The 14,857-nt window shown below is 49.1% G+C and overlaps 1 protein-coding gene across 8 annotated transcripts in view; it reads left to right on the top strand.

Annotated features, from left to right (window-relative positions):
* The window catches only part of SORL1 (sortilin related receptor 1), a 218,321-nt gene that overhangs the window by 144,328 nt on the left and 59,136 nt on the right, over positions 1–14,857 (top strand). For all 8 annotated transcript variants that reach the window (XR_002335694.1, XM_021063014.1, XM_021063011.1 and 5 more), the window contains 5 exons: positions 1,394–1,640; positions 2,295–2,433; positions 8,218–8,391; positions 9,939–10,052; positions 13,649–13,771. Coding sequence is in view for 7 of the 8 variants with exons in the window: in XM_021063014.1 (XP_020918673.1) it covers positions 1,394–1,640; positions 2,295–2,433; positions 8,218–8,391; positions 9,939–10,052; positions 13,649–13,771 (797 nt within the window). In the remaining variant the exon portion in view is untranslated. The remainder of the gene's footprint in view (positions 1–1,393; positions 1,641–2,294; positions 2,434–8,217; positions 8,392–9,938; positions 10,053–13,648; positions 13,772–14,857) is intronic.

A 14,857-nucleotide genomic window follows, 5' to 3' on the forward strand; every position in this document is an offset into this window, starting at 1 on the left:
CTGATGATTGTGGTTGAAATAATCTATAAACTGTGTCTTGGAACCTTGGTCAGCTCGCTCCATCCACTTGCCTTAGCATCAGACGCTCTTTAGGCACCAGGATGCCTCAGAGCTGTGGGGTGTTTCTCTAACCCAGGTGGATTTAAAAGTCTCTCTGTGGACATAGCCAGGACTGGTTGGGTACTGTAAGGAATCTTTATCTTGAGTTTCGTGGATGATACAAACATTTAACACATATTCTATCTTTTCCCTGCCACCCCCTCGCCCAGCTTGTGTTTTCTCACTAGCAATTTGTATGCAAAATTTGTATGCTTTTTATTAGTTTATTATTAACTTAAACATAAGAAAGTTCTGAATTAGGCTTTCTAGCATTTATGATTGAAAATTAAATCTAGTAAAAGAAAATTCTGAAAGTAGCGTATGTACTTGATTAAAAATATGAAAAGAGAGCAGAAGTTGATGAAATGAAAAATACCTGCTTTTTCTTTTTTCTTAACTCTTCACTCTCACACTTCTAGGGGTGATCATGGTTAATAGTTTCTTGTGTATCATCCCAAAGTTATTTTTACCTATGTACAGGTGTTCTCCCTTTAAACACATGCACCTACCTGCCTATTCATCAAATAGAATCGTATATTTACTATTCTGCATGTTTTTTTTTTTTTTTTCCCTTTTTTTTTTCTTTTTAAGGCCATACCTGTGGCATATGGAAGTTCCTAAGCTAGGGGTCGAATTGGAGCTGCAGTTGCTGGTCTACACAGCCGCAGCAATGCCAGATCTGAGCCACATCTGTGATCTGCACCATAGCTCATGGCAACGCTGGATCCTTAACCCACTGAGCAAGGCCAGGGATTAAACCTGCATCTTCATGGATGCTAGTTAGGTTTGTTTCCACTGAGCCACAATGGAAACTCCTTCTGCATGTTTTAAAAACATTTAATGTGGCTTGAAGATAGTTTTATGTGAGTACATGTGGATCTTTAGGCTTCATAATATTCTTTTGAGGCGTCATAATATTCTTTTGTATGTACTATAATGTATCATTTTATAGATTAACATTTTGGTCTTTGAATACACACACACACACACACACACACAAACACGCACCTCTAAATACATGTATGTGTTTTGCTAGTGTGAACACTGCTGTGATGAACAGCTTTGTCCATTATCTTTGCATAATTTGACTATATCCATAGATGAATCTCAGTAAAATTATTTCTGGGTCAAGTAATGAAGTGGCTTTAAGGATTACGGCTACAAATTGTAGTAACTGTGCTGCATTGTTGGCTGGATTGTTGTAGAGGGGCTTCTTTCCTCTTTGGAGGAGTTTTGAGCTCCCAGGCCCTGACTTCTGATGGGATGTATGTTCTTCTTCCCTGGTTTCGACCAGGGTGATGTTCTGGACTGACTGGGGTGACCTGAGGCCTGGCATTTACCGGAGCAACATGGATGGTTCGGCTGCCTATCGGCTCGTGTCGGAAGATGTCAAGTGGCCCAACGGCATCGCTGTGGACGCTCAGTGGGTCTACTGGACGGACGCCTACCTAGACTGTATCGAGCGGGTCACTTTCAGCGGCCAGCAGCGCTCCATCATCCTGGACAACCTCCCGCACCCCTATGCCATTGCCGTCTTTAAGGTGGGACCTTCGTGTTCCCAGGATTATGTCACCTGTTAGTGTGGGCGAGGAGCAGATGGAGGTGACGAGTGCCTCACCTCCGGGTTTTTGTAGAGATGGTCACCTAACTTTTAGAAAATTAGCTCCTTTCTGACTTAGAGGCAGTTTCTCTCAGCCCCTAAGGAGGGATGTCAGACAGTTTCCAGGGGGCCCTCTTCATGTGCAAAAGGTTAGAGGTCAAGGTTGCATCCCGTGAAAATTCCCAGCTTGCCTTTTGGGGTCCGTAGCCTCATTTTGGTTCTGCACTTTGGTCTCTTGCGAGCTTTCCTCACTTCATTCCCTGACGTTCTGCTCTACCCATGCGTCCTGGGTGCCTGTCACTTAGGCTCCGACTCTAGAGAGCAAAATGGTTCTTCCCAGCATTGGGAAGATTTGGAACTGAAGGACTGAGCTTGTGGTTGAACTTGAATGCTTCTCCTATAGTTGCTTTGGGGCCGTTCCTTCTGTGTGGATACTGGGTGAGGGTTGGATAAAATCACAGGCTTAGATTTAAGTGGAATCTGGATCTGGCTGGTCAGTGAATGCTGGGTGTCCACTGCACCATGGGGCGCTTGTTCTTAAGGAGGATCCAGAACAAAAGACTAAAGAGCTAACGAGCAAAGGTTCTCTTTTTAGAATGAGATCTACTGGGATGACTGGTCAGAGCTCAGCATATTCCGAGCTTCCAAACACAGCAAGTCCGACATGGCGATTCTGGCGAGCCAGCTCACGGGGCCCATGGACCTGAAGATTTTCTACCGGGGGAAGACGACGGGTAAGGCAGCTCCTCCTCTCTCTCCAGCTGATCTTTAGAAAGGGGCTGGGTGTGGGCAGTCTCTGTTCTTGCAGGATCTGGCAGGCTGCATCTTTGTTGTCACGACAACATGCGCATTATTTAATTTCTTCCTAATGACATCTTAATTTCTTTTCTAATGATACACAAACAGCTGGAAGACAGCATGTTTTTGCCTGCCTCAAATGCTGGCGCTGGGTGGGTAATTACACCCACCCCCTGCCTTTGGCCCCTGACTGATGGCTGGTGTGGCTTCTGTTGCAGCTGGAGATCCCCAGCGTGTGTGTGACCCCTGTTTGGCGCCCCGATGAGGAGCACTGCTGGGCTGGGTGCACGGCCAGGGGCTGCTTTTCAACAGGAGTCCTGTCTTCTGTGGTGTTCAGATGGCCCATTGCTTCTTGCGCCCTGTTTCCCTTGCAGTGCAGGGTGTAGTTGTGAGATGACTTAATTACTTTGTCCCCACCATGAAACCCCATGAAGACGGAGATTCTGTCTTGGTTTTTGCTTCGTAATCTTTCCAACATTTAGCACTCAGCAGCTCAGTAGGTGCTTGATTCCTCCTTGTTGAAAGAAGAAGGGTGGGGAGGGAAGAGTTGCCGGTAGGTGTAGAGATGAGTATCTGAAAGATTGTGGGGAGTTCCCTGGTGGCTCAGGGGGTTAAGGATTACTACTTGTCGCTGCTGTCAAGCAGGTTTGATCCCTGCTCCAGGAACTTCCAGGTGCTATGGGCACAACTGAAAAAAGGGAAAGATTGTGGGCTGAGGCTTCAAGAACTGCTGTAAGTCTTTGGGCTGCTGGTCCTGCAATCTGAGATATCTGATAGAAACCTACTTCCTTTCCCCTTTTCTTTATTTCCCTACTATACTATTGATTCTAGAGAAGAGAGGTCAGGGTCCTCAGAGAAAGAATAGTCCCTTTAAGAAGAGCCGTCTTTATCTCAGCAGGATTAAATAGCATCCTGCGTCTGCTGACTCTCCTTTATTGACAAACTGCTAGGTTTCCTGTTTTGAACTGAAATGTTGATATTGTCTTGGGGTTTTTGGTTGGCCCTGCGCTGAGAGAAAATTGACAAAGGGAAATAATACGGTTGTAGATAACATTGTTGTCCTTTGGGGATTAATGAAGAGAGCATGCATGAGAAAACCCTTAGAAAACTAAAGTAGCTGAGAAATGTAAGCCCGTTGTATTGTTGTCTTTGTAGCTGACCTGTGAGGCAGGCAGGGCTGGAGTTATGATCCCTGATTTCTCCATTAGGGAATGAACGCTCGGGTATGAATTAGCTTTCCCAGAGGCCCCTCAGTTGTGTAGGAGCTGGGCTCTTGTTCCAGTTCTGCCACTAAATGAAGGAGTCACATTCTTTCTGAGAGGAGGTGTCTGTTTTGAAATCGGGTGAGGGAAAGCAAGCGTGCTCCCAGCTCTCCTGCCTGAGATCTCAGGGCCTTTGACAAGGACACCCACCCCTCTGGATCTGCCCGCCAGCCAGCCAAGTGAATTGTCAGCATTTCTTTAAGTTACTACCCAGTCCAGAAGGGCAGGTTTTTGTCTTGATAGGTGCTTGTAAGCCCGTGTTGGATGAGCACACAGCCCCAGCTCCTGCAACGCCGTGTTCAGATGAACGGGTGAACCCCGGCTTTCCCACCTCCAGTCTTAGCTGGTCGCTTCATCCCAGCCACTGTGCGGTCACACCAGTGATCTGGGAGTTATTCAGTCTAAATGAAGAGGAGTCACGACCTGGAAAGGGGCCCTCCTGCCCACAGACGCAGGACCAGAGAAGCAAGTTTCTCCTCTCTTGGGCTGGTTGGGTTCAGTCAAAGCATCTGCAATGGTATCTGGCTGCTAGCACTGCCTGGATGCAGTGGACGCCTCTTGACCTTGGCCTTGTTTGCTCTGTCCTGCTTTGTCGGACACTGAGAGAGTGTTGCAAATCTGTGATGGCTATTGGCAATCCCCAGTGCCAGTCACGACTTTGTTGTCTGCTCCTAACACAAACAGGACTTGTACCAGCCACATGTAAGATGGTAATATGATAACAATGATAACTACATTTATTAAGGGGTTTTACTGTGTCCTAAGTACCACACTGATTTGCTTAGTGGGCTTGTGTAAATAACCTCAGTTCATCTTCTTCAAGTCCATGTATACTGTTAATCTTTTAAAAAACTTTTGGCCATGCCCATGGCATATGGAAGTTCCTGGGCCAGGGATCAAACCCCTGCCGCTGCAGTGACCCAAGCCACAGCAGTGGCACCCACAAGGGAACTCCAGCTTTCCCATTTTATAGATGAGAACATCAAAGTCAGTTTCAGTGACTTTTTCTCCATCACACACTTAGTAAGTAGTGAGCACTTGAACCCTAGTTAACTTCAAAGCTTGAACTTCAATTGGACCCTCAGGCTCTGCTCCCCTTTCATCTGTTGCTGGATTAGCAGTGCCCTGGTATGCGGCAGTGATTTAGAAGGACTAGATTTTGGTAGATATTTGTTTAAGATAAAGGTTTTGTACATTTGGATCGTTTGTCAGTTTGGAGTATTTGGTTATGCACAGATGCGTGGTTTGTCTTCATACCTGGCCGTGTTTTACATACTCTTCCTGGAATTTACTCTTCATAAAGAGTGTTTTGTCTTTAAACAGCTTACTTTGCAAGGCTGTTACTGTATTCAGGTGGTGCTGCAATGGGTTAAAATATTTTGGAGCTCTTAGAGTTCTTCAGAGCCTGTAGTAATAAGCCTGTACTGCCCCTGCTTTAAAATATCTGCAGTGACATAGCAACATTGTTTCAAAAGTAGCTGATTCAAGGACTAGGGTCATTACAGAAGCTAGTTAGGTGTGGGTGAGTACACGTTGAAGTAGTGCCTTTTCATGTATTATTGTGAAGGGTTATTTCAAGTATTATATTTTCTTTTGAAAAGAAAGACATAGAATAGATTTAAAAAGGTCTGTAATGAGGGCAAATATTTATTATGTGGGCTGGATTTGATTTTGATCGTTGTTGAGTGTGTAGATAGTTAAGCAGCTTAATGGCAGTTTTGGTTCCCATACTGATTCCGGAGGAATTTTGCCAAAGAGGAAATTTGAAAATGTTCTGAGTATCATCAGGGAGCTAAGGGTTTAGTCTTGGAAAGGGAAATTTGGGGGGATGAAGGCTGTCAGTTGTCCATTTTTTCCACAATGCTCACCTCACCCACACAGGACTGTGACATCCTGACATCCTGTGGGGGGTTCTCGGTCTCGTGTGGGTGGAAACCCTGCTGGATTCTCCTTCTGCTCCCTCACCTTCTCTGTGACTGGTGCTCCTGTTTTCTGTACCTTGGCTTTGGACCAGCCCACAGGGGCCTGCCCTTCCTACCTCTTGGGGTCAGTGACTTGGTTGGCTGTGTCTGGGTTAGTCCCTGATCCTGCCTCTTGGACGGCAGTTCCATTCGTGTTTGTCGAGACCAGTCTCCCGAAATACCGCATCTCATCTGGGGCTCCGTGGCTCTTCTTTGAGTGGGAACATCTGGCCCGCAGGTGAAAACGTCACATTATTTTACAGACACAGCCTGGGTGAAAATGCTCCTGTCGTTGAGTATTTTTCAAATATTATTGTCCAGTTTCTTGGAATATCCAACAATACAGTATCCTTTAAATGCAAAGAACATATTCCAGACCTGTCTGGGTGGTTCTTGTGAGTGGCAGGTCAGCATTTCCTGCTGTGGCTGTGGGCAGGTATATTTGAGATAAAGGGACAGTCTCTCTCTGTCCACAGAATAGATCCAGGGAACTGACTCCTGGCATTTCTGCTCCCATCAGCAGGTGATTCTCCTCTGGTAATTCAGCCTGTAGGTTTGGTGGAGTCATTTGCAGAATGTTTTTTTTTTTTTTTTCTTTTGCCTTTTTTTTTTTGCTTTTTTAGGGTTGCACCCGGCGGCATATGGAGGTTCCCAGGCTAGGGGTCTAATCAGAACTACAGTGGCCGCCCTACATCATAGCCACAGCAACATCAGATCTGAGCCGCGTCTGCGACCTACACCACAGCTCACAGCAACACCAGATCACTAACCCACTGAGCGAGGCCAGGATGAACCCGCAACCTCATAGTTCCTAGTCAGATTCATTTCCATTGCCGCCACAATGGGAATTCCGCAGAACGCTTTTGCATGTTTCATCAAATGGATCTCCTTCTGTGGCTGTATTTTGTCTGCTTGGTAATGCCGTGTACTCTTGGATCCTTAGCATCAAAACAACACTGTTGCTATACCATCAGGATTTTTATTTTGACATGTGATGCTGTTGAAACACCAGTGAGGTGCCAGCACAGCCAAGACTTCTGAGTGTGTCATCACCCATCTCAGTAAGATCGTCATTCATGAACCCTGTTTCACATCCTGCAGGCCAGGATAGGTGGGGCATAGCTCAAACCTTGGCTGGATGGAAACAGACGATATGGATATGGTTCTTGTGGGGTTCTCTGGCCATGAGATGGCACAATTGAAGAATCTTTATCAGTTGGTTTTTTTATCAAAGCATTTATGTATCTTCTCAGTTTTGAAGAAGAGAAGTCACAGGCCAAAGGAAAAGCATCCATTTCTTAATTTATGGCTTTTGTGTTGCTTGGTGGTTGTACCATGTTTTCAGTTGCTGTAAAATCATTTATGCGTCCTCTCTCTCCTTCCCAGAAGGACGAGGGGGATAGAAAACACCATTTCCCTCGCTGATCATCCACAAAGCTTCTCTCTTGACAGTGCAGAGAGGGATTTTATGGACTAGCTGGCACGCTCTTTGGAAAGCTGAACCAGAGAAAAGACTGCAAATAGTGGATTCGGTCAGCATTAACCAGTGAATTCTTATGTGGATTCACGACACATGGATTTGTTGCCTAACGGGTGCTCTGCTTGGTTCCGAATTGAGCTCAGCAGCTGTGCTCTGGTGCAAAGGAACTGGGAAGGGCAGGCCTGGATTTTTGTTCTGTCCTTACTCCAGTGTATGTTCTAATATAACAATAGGCTTTTGGGGAGTTCTGTCATGGCTCAGCGGTAACAAACCCAACTAGAATCCATGAGGACTCAGGTTCGATCCCTGGCTTCACTCAGTGGGTTAAGGATCCGGCATTGCTGTGTGCTGTGGTGTAGGTCGCAGACGCAGCTCGGATCCCACTTGCTGTGGCTGTGGTGTAGCCCAGCAGCTCCTGCTCTGATTCAGCCCCTAGCCTGGGAACTTCCATATACGGCAGGTGCAGCCCTAAAAAGACCAAAAAAAAAAAAAAAAAAAAAAAAAAGCGGCAGGGGGGCTTTTGGGCTCTAAGTATAGAAACCCACCCAAGCTGACTCAAGTGAAAGTGTTGTGGACAGAATGAAGGGAGATGGTAAGGACGGGAGGTGCGTTGTGCGGATGGGGAAGGGCCTGGGCCTGGTAAAGCTGTCCCAAGTCCCAGGTGTTGTCCTTTCTTCTCTCCGTGTGAGTCAGCTTCATCCTCTCAACTCTGCAGACTGATCTTACCTGCACAGCTCTGACTGGCCCAGGTTTGGGCTTGCCCTGCATCACCTGTGACACCCACACAGTATGACTCGTCTCCCCACTCCAGCTCCCTGCCTATCTTGGTGTCTGAGCACCCCAACTCCAGATTCCCAGGAGGACCAGCGGGTACCTGGCTCACCCTCTCTGCTTCACTCTTCTCTCCCGAGCTTCCTGTGATCCGGTCTGTGAACCCGGAGCTTGCACTGGGTCTCAGGCCTGTTTCTGGCGCCCCCTGGTGTTTACTGACCAGAATGCCATGTGTCTCCTCTCCAGGAAGCAACGCCTGTGTGTCCAGGCCGTGCAGCCTGCTGTGCCTGCCCAAGGCCAACAACACTAGAACCTGCCGGTGTCCAGATGGTGTTTCTGGCAGCGTCCTCCCGTCCGGGGACCTGATGTGCGAGTGCCCTCAGGGCTATCAGCTGAAGAACCACACGTGTGTCAAAGAAGGTGCCTCCCCTTTCCTTTTCTGCCCGTCCTCCTTCCCTTCTGTGGCCCTCAACTCACGCACATTTGAGGTTATTAAAAATGCCCAACGTGGACATAAAACCCACTAGACACACCCCAGTTTGGTGCCAAGGACTGTAGTCCCTCAGTCTTAATCCGGAACCGGCCCACGCCGTTCATTGAGACAGAAGAGCTGCATTTGGGTTTAAGGTCAGGGCTGTGGGCCCGCCTCTGAGCCTGCCTTTCTATTCTTTTGCCACCGCTCCCTCTGCTCATCCACCCCCACATCCACCTTCTCCAGCTTCTGTAAGCTGGACCGCCCGGACGTGGACAAAAGTCTTAGACTCCTTCACAGTTCACCTCGTCCCACCCCACACTCTCCTCCCCTCACTCCTGCCAGCCTGGAAATGCCCAGACTTTCCAACCAGTTTGCAGAGGGCTCTCCCTTTCCCACTCCCGAGCTGTGGCTAAGAGGCTGCGGCAGCCTCAGTTCACCCCCTTTGAGTCTGAACAGGTGGATTCTAACATTTTCTTCATCTGAAAACCTGTGAAATCTTTCTCTCTTGTTGGGTTGTTCCCCTTCACCCCTTTTGCAGCGTCTGGCCTCATATCTGGGAGGTGAGCCCCTCGGGCGAGGGCCTGGCCACGAAGTGCCCAGTTGGTGGCTGTGGCCCGAATTCCTGCTTTTCCTTATTATTCTCAAGGTTCCCTTTGTTTTGGAATTATGACCCCACCCCCACAGCAGCCTCTCCGTCCAGGATGGTGAAATCCACAAAGTGGCCTTCTGGGCTCTCTTAAGAAATACAAATGGAAAAATGATGAGCCTTTTTTTCCCCTAAGACACAGGAGATTCTCTTCTAGGATCTGGACATCACCATAAAGCTGTTTGAGAAGAAATGGAGTTACCCTAAATTCCAGGAGGGGGAGAAAGGGCTTTTCTAGATCCCCATCAGAATGCTTTTGGTTCAAGGAGGCCAGCCGTCATGTATTCTTAACCTAGTGTGTTAAACAGTGCCCTTCTTTCTATATGAGGATTTAGCACTGCTTGCTTTGGAGAAGTCATAGGATAGGAAAAAAGTCTTCACAAACGTGGAAAGCAAATCTCCATAACCCACCTGGTGGGTAAATGGAGTCTGTGAATATATATGACAATAGTCTATGTACACTGTGTGGCTATAGATATACTGAATATTTGTGTTTGGATACTGTGTACACGGTCCTTAAGGAATTTCCTGTGGAATTAGCATTTTGTAATGGTGCATCTCTACCCACTAGATCCACCTGGGCAGCATCACTGTCCTTTTTCATCATGATTACTGCCCCCCCCCCCCAGCTGCCTCTTCTTTTAATTAGAAGAGGAGAGAAGGAGGCCCTGGCGGATGCTTCCTCCCCCGCGTGCACGGGTGCTTGCCATCCCCCTCCCCCTTTGCCATCTGAGGTGTGTTATTTGAGAAATTCACATGAAAACACAAAAGAGAAAGTCTTGCGGTCCAGCAGGAAGAATGATGTTGGTTTCGTTTCCTCTTCTGCCTCCCCCCACTGGCGACCAGAGAATACCTGTCTCCGCAACCAGTATCGGTGCAGCAACGGGAACTGTATCAACAGCATCTGGTGGTGTGATTTTGACAACGACTGTGGAGACATGAGCGACGAGAGGAACTGCCGTGAGTCTGCGCCTGGCCATGTTCTCAGGATGCCAGGCATTTCCCTGCTCCTGGGAAGGCTGGACATGTTTCCTGGGCGGGGCCTGCAGTCTAGGGCCCCTTGTGATGGGTGATGCCCATCTAAGCTGATGGGACTTGGACAACAGAGGAAACCCCTCTCCATACCCTACTAGATACATATTACTATTTCAAAACAAACCCACATACTAAGCTAGCTGCTCATTACAAGAGATGTACAGGTTAGCTTTGCAAGGCTGAAACTGAGCTGATTCTGCAGTCAGGCAGCCTGAGCTCCGCCTGTGGCTCTTCTGCTATGGTAGAGCTGGTGACCTGGGGCACGTGGCCAGGTCACAGTCCTTGATGTGCAAATTCCGTGTTTAGCATTTTCAGAGATGGGCCACAGGCTTTACCTTGTTGCCTCCAATCAGTTGATGCCAGCTGCCAGCCAGGCTCAGGAGAGAATGTTCTAATCCACTGGTGGTGCTGGTTTGGCCTGAACATGAGCACGTGGGAAAGTGGGCATATAGGTGTCATCTTTGGACTGTGTGATTCCTCACATCTGACGGCTAAAGTGTGTGCCTAGCAGGGTTTAGAGACGGACGAATCACTCCTTATAAGGGATAATCTGTTTGCCACAAATGTGGCCATCATTCTTCAGATAATTTTTGGTAGCTCAACTTCATCTCCAAGGAGGTGCTCTGCCTTTTGTTGGTCAGTAACACGTGGATACTCAACAAGTGTTCACTGAGGACCCTGCGTTCCAGGCTCTGTGCTGGGTCTGGGGATGGACTGCTGATCAGCGTGGATGGACAGAGTTCACAGTCTGAAGGTGGAGTCGGGAAAGTAAAGAGCCCATTACAGGACGGTGCTGTGACGGGCAAGCACCGCGAGCTTACAGGGAGGCAGCCCCACCAGACGGGGGGACGTACTTAGGAAGGGTGCGTAGAGGTGAATCGAGCAGAGGTGAAGGGAGGTGAGTTCAAAGCAAGGGAGCAGCACGTATGGGAGCCCAGAGGTCCGTGTGTGTGGCACGGGCAGGACAGGGGATGGGTTATTGAGAACTTGAGTGGGAGCAGTGGGGTGCGGGGCCCAGAGCCGCAAGGACCTTTAGACGTTATCAGGAGAACCGTTTGGAACCACACTGACATGACACAGTAAGATTTTTCCTTTGGAAAGGGAAGCTGTGGGCCGAATGACAGAGATGGGCGAAAGGCCAGAGTAGGGAAGCCAGAGCTTGGTCTGCAGGCTTCTCTTTGAGATATTTTGCCTTTGGAAATCCAGAAGCTCACTTATCGCCCTGTGCTGTGAGGGCAGATTCAGGGGGGAGGGAGGTTTCCTGGCTCTGTGGACTCATCTTGCCCCGGTGGAAGAATCTCGCCAGCCGTCTGTAGAGCCTGTGCCAGGCTCCCCCCATGCCTCTGCACCCAGGGAGCAATCCACTTGTTCAGCTCATCTGGGCCCTGCCGTCCTAAGGACTGTCTTTTCTGGCTTGTAGGAGGTTATTACCTCACCTTTTCTGAGTCATTTTTCCTTGACTCTGGTGGCTGCCTTTGACTCCCAGGGAGAAGAGCTTAGGCAACGGCAGGTTTCAGAGAGCCCTGGCTCTGTGTGTTCCTTTTCTGCAAAAAAGAAAAAAAAAAGAGAGAGAGAGAAACGGATCACATCTCCTCTACCTGCCAGGGTCTCAGGAAGGCGTGATAGTTGTGAGGGAATAGCCAAAGCTCCTTAGAAACATTAAGAAATGTTAACATCATTGGAGCAGATTCTGGAAAAGAGTTTGGTACATGACACGATAACTAACATGCTGCCCAGATGTGATGAGGTGTAGTGAGAGCAGAGAGGCGTGAACTCCATGACCTTGTGTCTGATTGCTAGGGGTTCCTCCTTGGGGACCTGGGCTTTGCTTTCTTCTAGGCGGACACGCTGGGGCCCCGTGTTGGTTCAGTGTTCTGCGAGGAAGGCCTCCCTCCATCTCCAGGGAGTGTGTCCCCCGCCCCAGCCCCAGCTCTGCTGCGGCCTCGTAGGTTTCCGCCAGAGGTGAAGCTTCTCTTGAGTGAAGCACGCAAGCTGGCTCTGACCGCCTCCTGGTTTGGTGCAAATGTCAGCCAGGATTGACCTTCCCGAGACCTTGAGACCTGTTTCCTGCTCTGCTCTCTCATGACTCCACGTGGTTCAGGTCCCGACTAGTCAGCCGTGACAGGGGTGAGGTGGTGAGGGATGTGGGGGAGAAGATGGGGAGCCTGGGAACCAGAAGTGGTGCTTATTTGAGCCTTCCTGAGGGTCTTCCTTGTTTATCAAGGGGGAGGGGGCAGTGTGTACGTCAGTGCAGGCAGGGCTGCAAGAGAGACCAGGCCATGACCGGGCACTGCCGTCTGGGACATTAAACACGGCACCGTGTCGGCCACCAGGGGACCGGAAGGGTGTGTCGGCAAAGGCAGGTGTGGGAGGGATGCTGTCAGCAGGTCCCCTTCCTCTTAAACAGACTCCTGCAGTGGGTGGTTGTCAGGTGCCGGGGGTTTTGACAGGAATCTCCTGAAGTCTTATCACTTTTACATTCAAGCCCTGCTTCCCCCCACCAGCTCAATGACAGAGGAGAAATGGAGCCTCAAATAAGAGCTGCTGGGACGTCTGACACAGGGTTGCCACCGGCTTCTCACTCCCCGGCACCCCCCATCCTCATCCCCGCTTTGGTTCTGTCATGTTGTTCCTTGTGGATCCTTCCCAGAGCCTTTCCCAGAGGGTTCTGGGGCTTATGCGTGAGCCCCGATAGAGGGCGAAAGATGTAATTCTGTCCATATTCTGATGCAGAAGAGCGTGAGGAGGGAACGAGAAGAGAAGCCTCGTTGGAGCCCCTTATATTTACATCCTAATGACAAGCTCTGGTCCCAAACCTGTTTCCTTATTTCCCTTTGTAGTAATTCCAGGAAGGTAGTGTTCTCTCCGTGTCACAGTAGCGGACACGGAGGGGCGGGTGCAGTAGGTGTGGATGGTAGAATTCTAACCAGCATCACCAGTGCTTGCTCACAGTACCTCTCTCTGGGAAGGCACTGGAGGCTCAGGGAGGTGAAAATGACTTGCTTGAAGAAGAGGCAGAGCCAGAATTGGAAAGCCTGTCTTGACTGGTTGCACGGCCCCTGGTCCTGCTGCAGAATGTTACCTCCACACACGCCCCGTCATCTGCAGGGCAAGGGGCCAGCTTTATGTGTGTCATTGGGCTTCCTAATAATGGTTTCCCAGAGAGAGGTATTTCTGCCACTTATTGAGGAAGACACTGTGACGTCTGCGGGGCTCTTAGGAGGTTATCAAACCCATCATGCTGTCTCCCAGCTAGACGATAGTTTCTCACTTTTCCAGCCCTGCTCCGATCTGGAAGCTATCCATGGACGGAGAGGTCCTTATCTCCCTTGGTTGTAAATTTCAGGCTCTGATGCAGTTTGTGTTTTTTCTGCAAGTCTGGGTTTCAGTTCTGTTGTGGGAATTCAAATGACAATTAAAAGCTGCTTTCTTCTTGTTTTAAATTGGCTCACCAGTGGGAGGTGTGTAGTGGGAGGAGTCAGTGGACCTACTGAGTGCGTTCTCTCTCTTTCCCATTGTAGCTACTACCGTCTGTGACCTGGACACCCAGTTCCGTTGCCAGGAGTCTGGGACCTGTATCCCGCTCTCCTACAAGTGTGACCTTGAGGATGACTGTGGTGACAATAGCGATGAGAGTCACTGTGGTAAGGGGACATGATGGCCAGGACTCCCCTTCCAGAGGGGCCAGCCCTTGCTCATGGGGCGGGTGGGAAATGGAGGATTTCTGATACCAGCAGCCTGGCTCCCTCCATCCGCGTGGTGGGACGGATCCATAAAGTGGTGGACCCTGCTTCGCCTCGCAGAGATGCTGTACCTGCGAGTGCAGTAGTGAGGAGGGAAGGACGCTTTCTAAATGAAATCAGGTGGTTTTAACAGCTGTACAGCCTTGGCCTGCACCTCTGCTCAGCTGTGAGGTTAGCCTCCTGAAGACACAGCTATACTTTGGCGAGTTGTTTTTTGTTTTTTTTTAAACAATCTAATTGAGTAAACTCTGTTACAAGTCAGCAGAGGTACAATGTTTGAGCATCAGTTTTTGGAATGGAGTTTTTTTTTTTGGTTTTTGTTTGTTTTTGCTGTGCCCATGGCATGTGAAAGTTCTCAGGTCAGGGGACTAAACCTGCACCACAGCAGTGACCCAAGCCTCTGCAGTGGCAGTGCTGGGTCTTTAACCTGCTGAGCCACCAGGGAACTCCCTGAATGGAAATTTTTGTTTTGAAAAATAGTATGCTGGAATTGAAGGACTGGTGGAAATTCTCTAGTTCAGTCCTTTTGGTTTCCAGATGAAATGACCAAGGTCCCTGGAAGTCAGTGGGCTTATTCAAGGTGACACAATTAGTTTGTGTCAGAATAGGAACCTGGAACCATGTTTCTCACGCCCTTCCTCTCGCCCGAGGCCTGAGATGAGGTCTGCCTCAGATGCTGGGCTCTGGTACCCAACCCATAACTGCTGACCATCACGGGAGGGCCCCAGACTGGAGGGAAGCATGGGGGACAGATGCCGTGAGCGTGGCAGAGGCCCCGTGTACTCTCTGCCCATCCATGAGGCAGGTCCGGTCCCGCTGTGCCTGTGCTTCTGGATGGCGCCTGTGTTACTCTGAGCAGGTGGTTTAACTCAGGGGCATTGGAATAAGGGGTGCAGGGGAAATGCTCCCAGCCTGGCTCTCAGAGCATTTTTTTTTTTTTTGGAGAGAGGGTTGTTATGTAATTTTTCTTTGTGTGTGTAAAAATTT

The sequence above is a fragment of the Sus scrofa genome, chromosome 9, assembly GCF_000003025.6.
Source record: "Sus scrofa isolate TJ Tabasco breed Duroc chromosome 9, Sscrofa11.1, whole genome shotgun sequence".
Lineage (NCBI taxonomy): Eukaryota > Metazoa > Chordata > Mammalia > Artiodactyla > Suidae > Sus > Sus scrofa.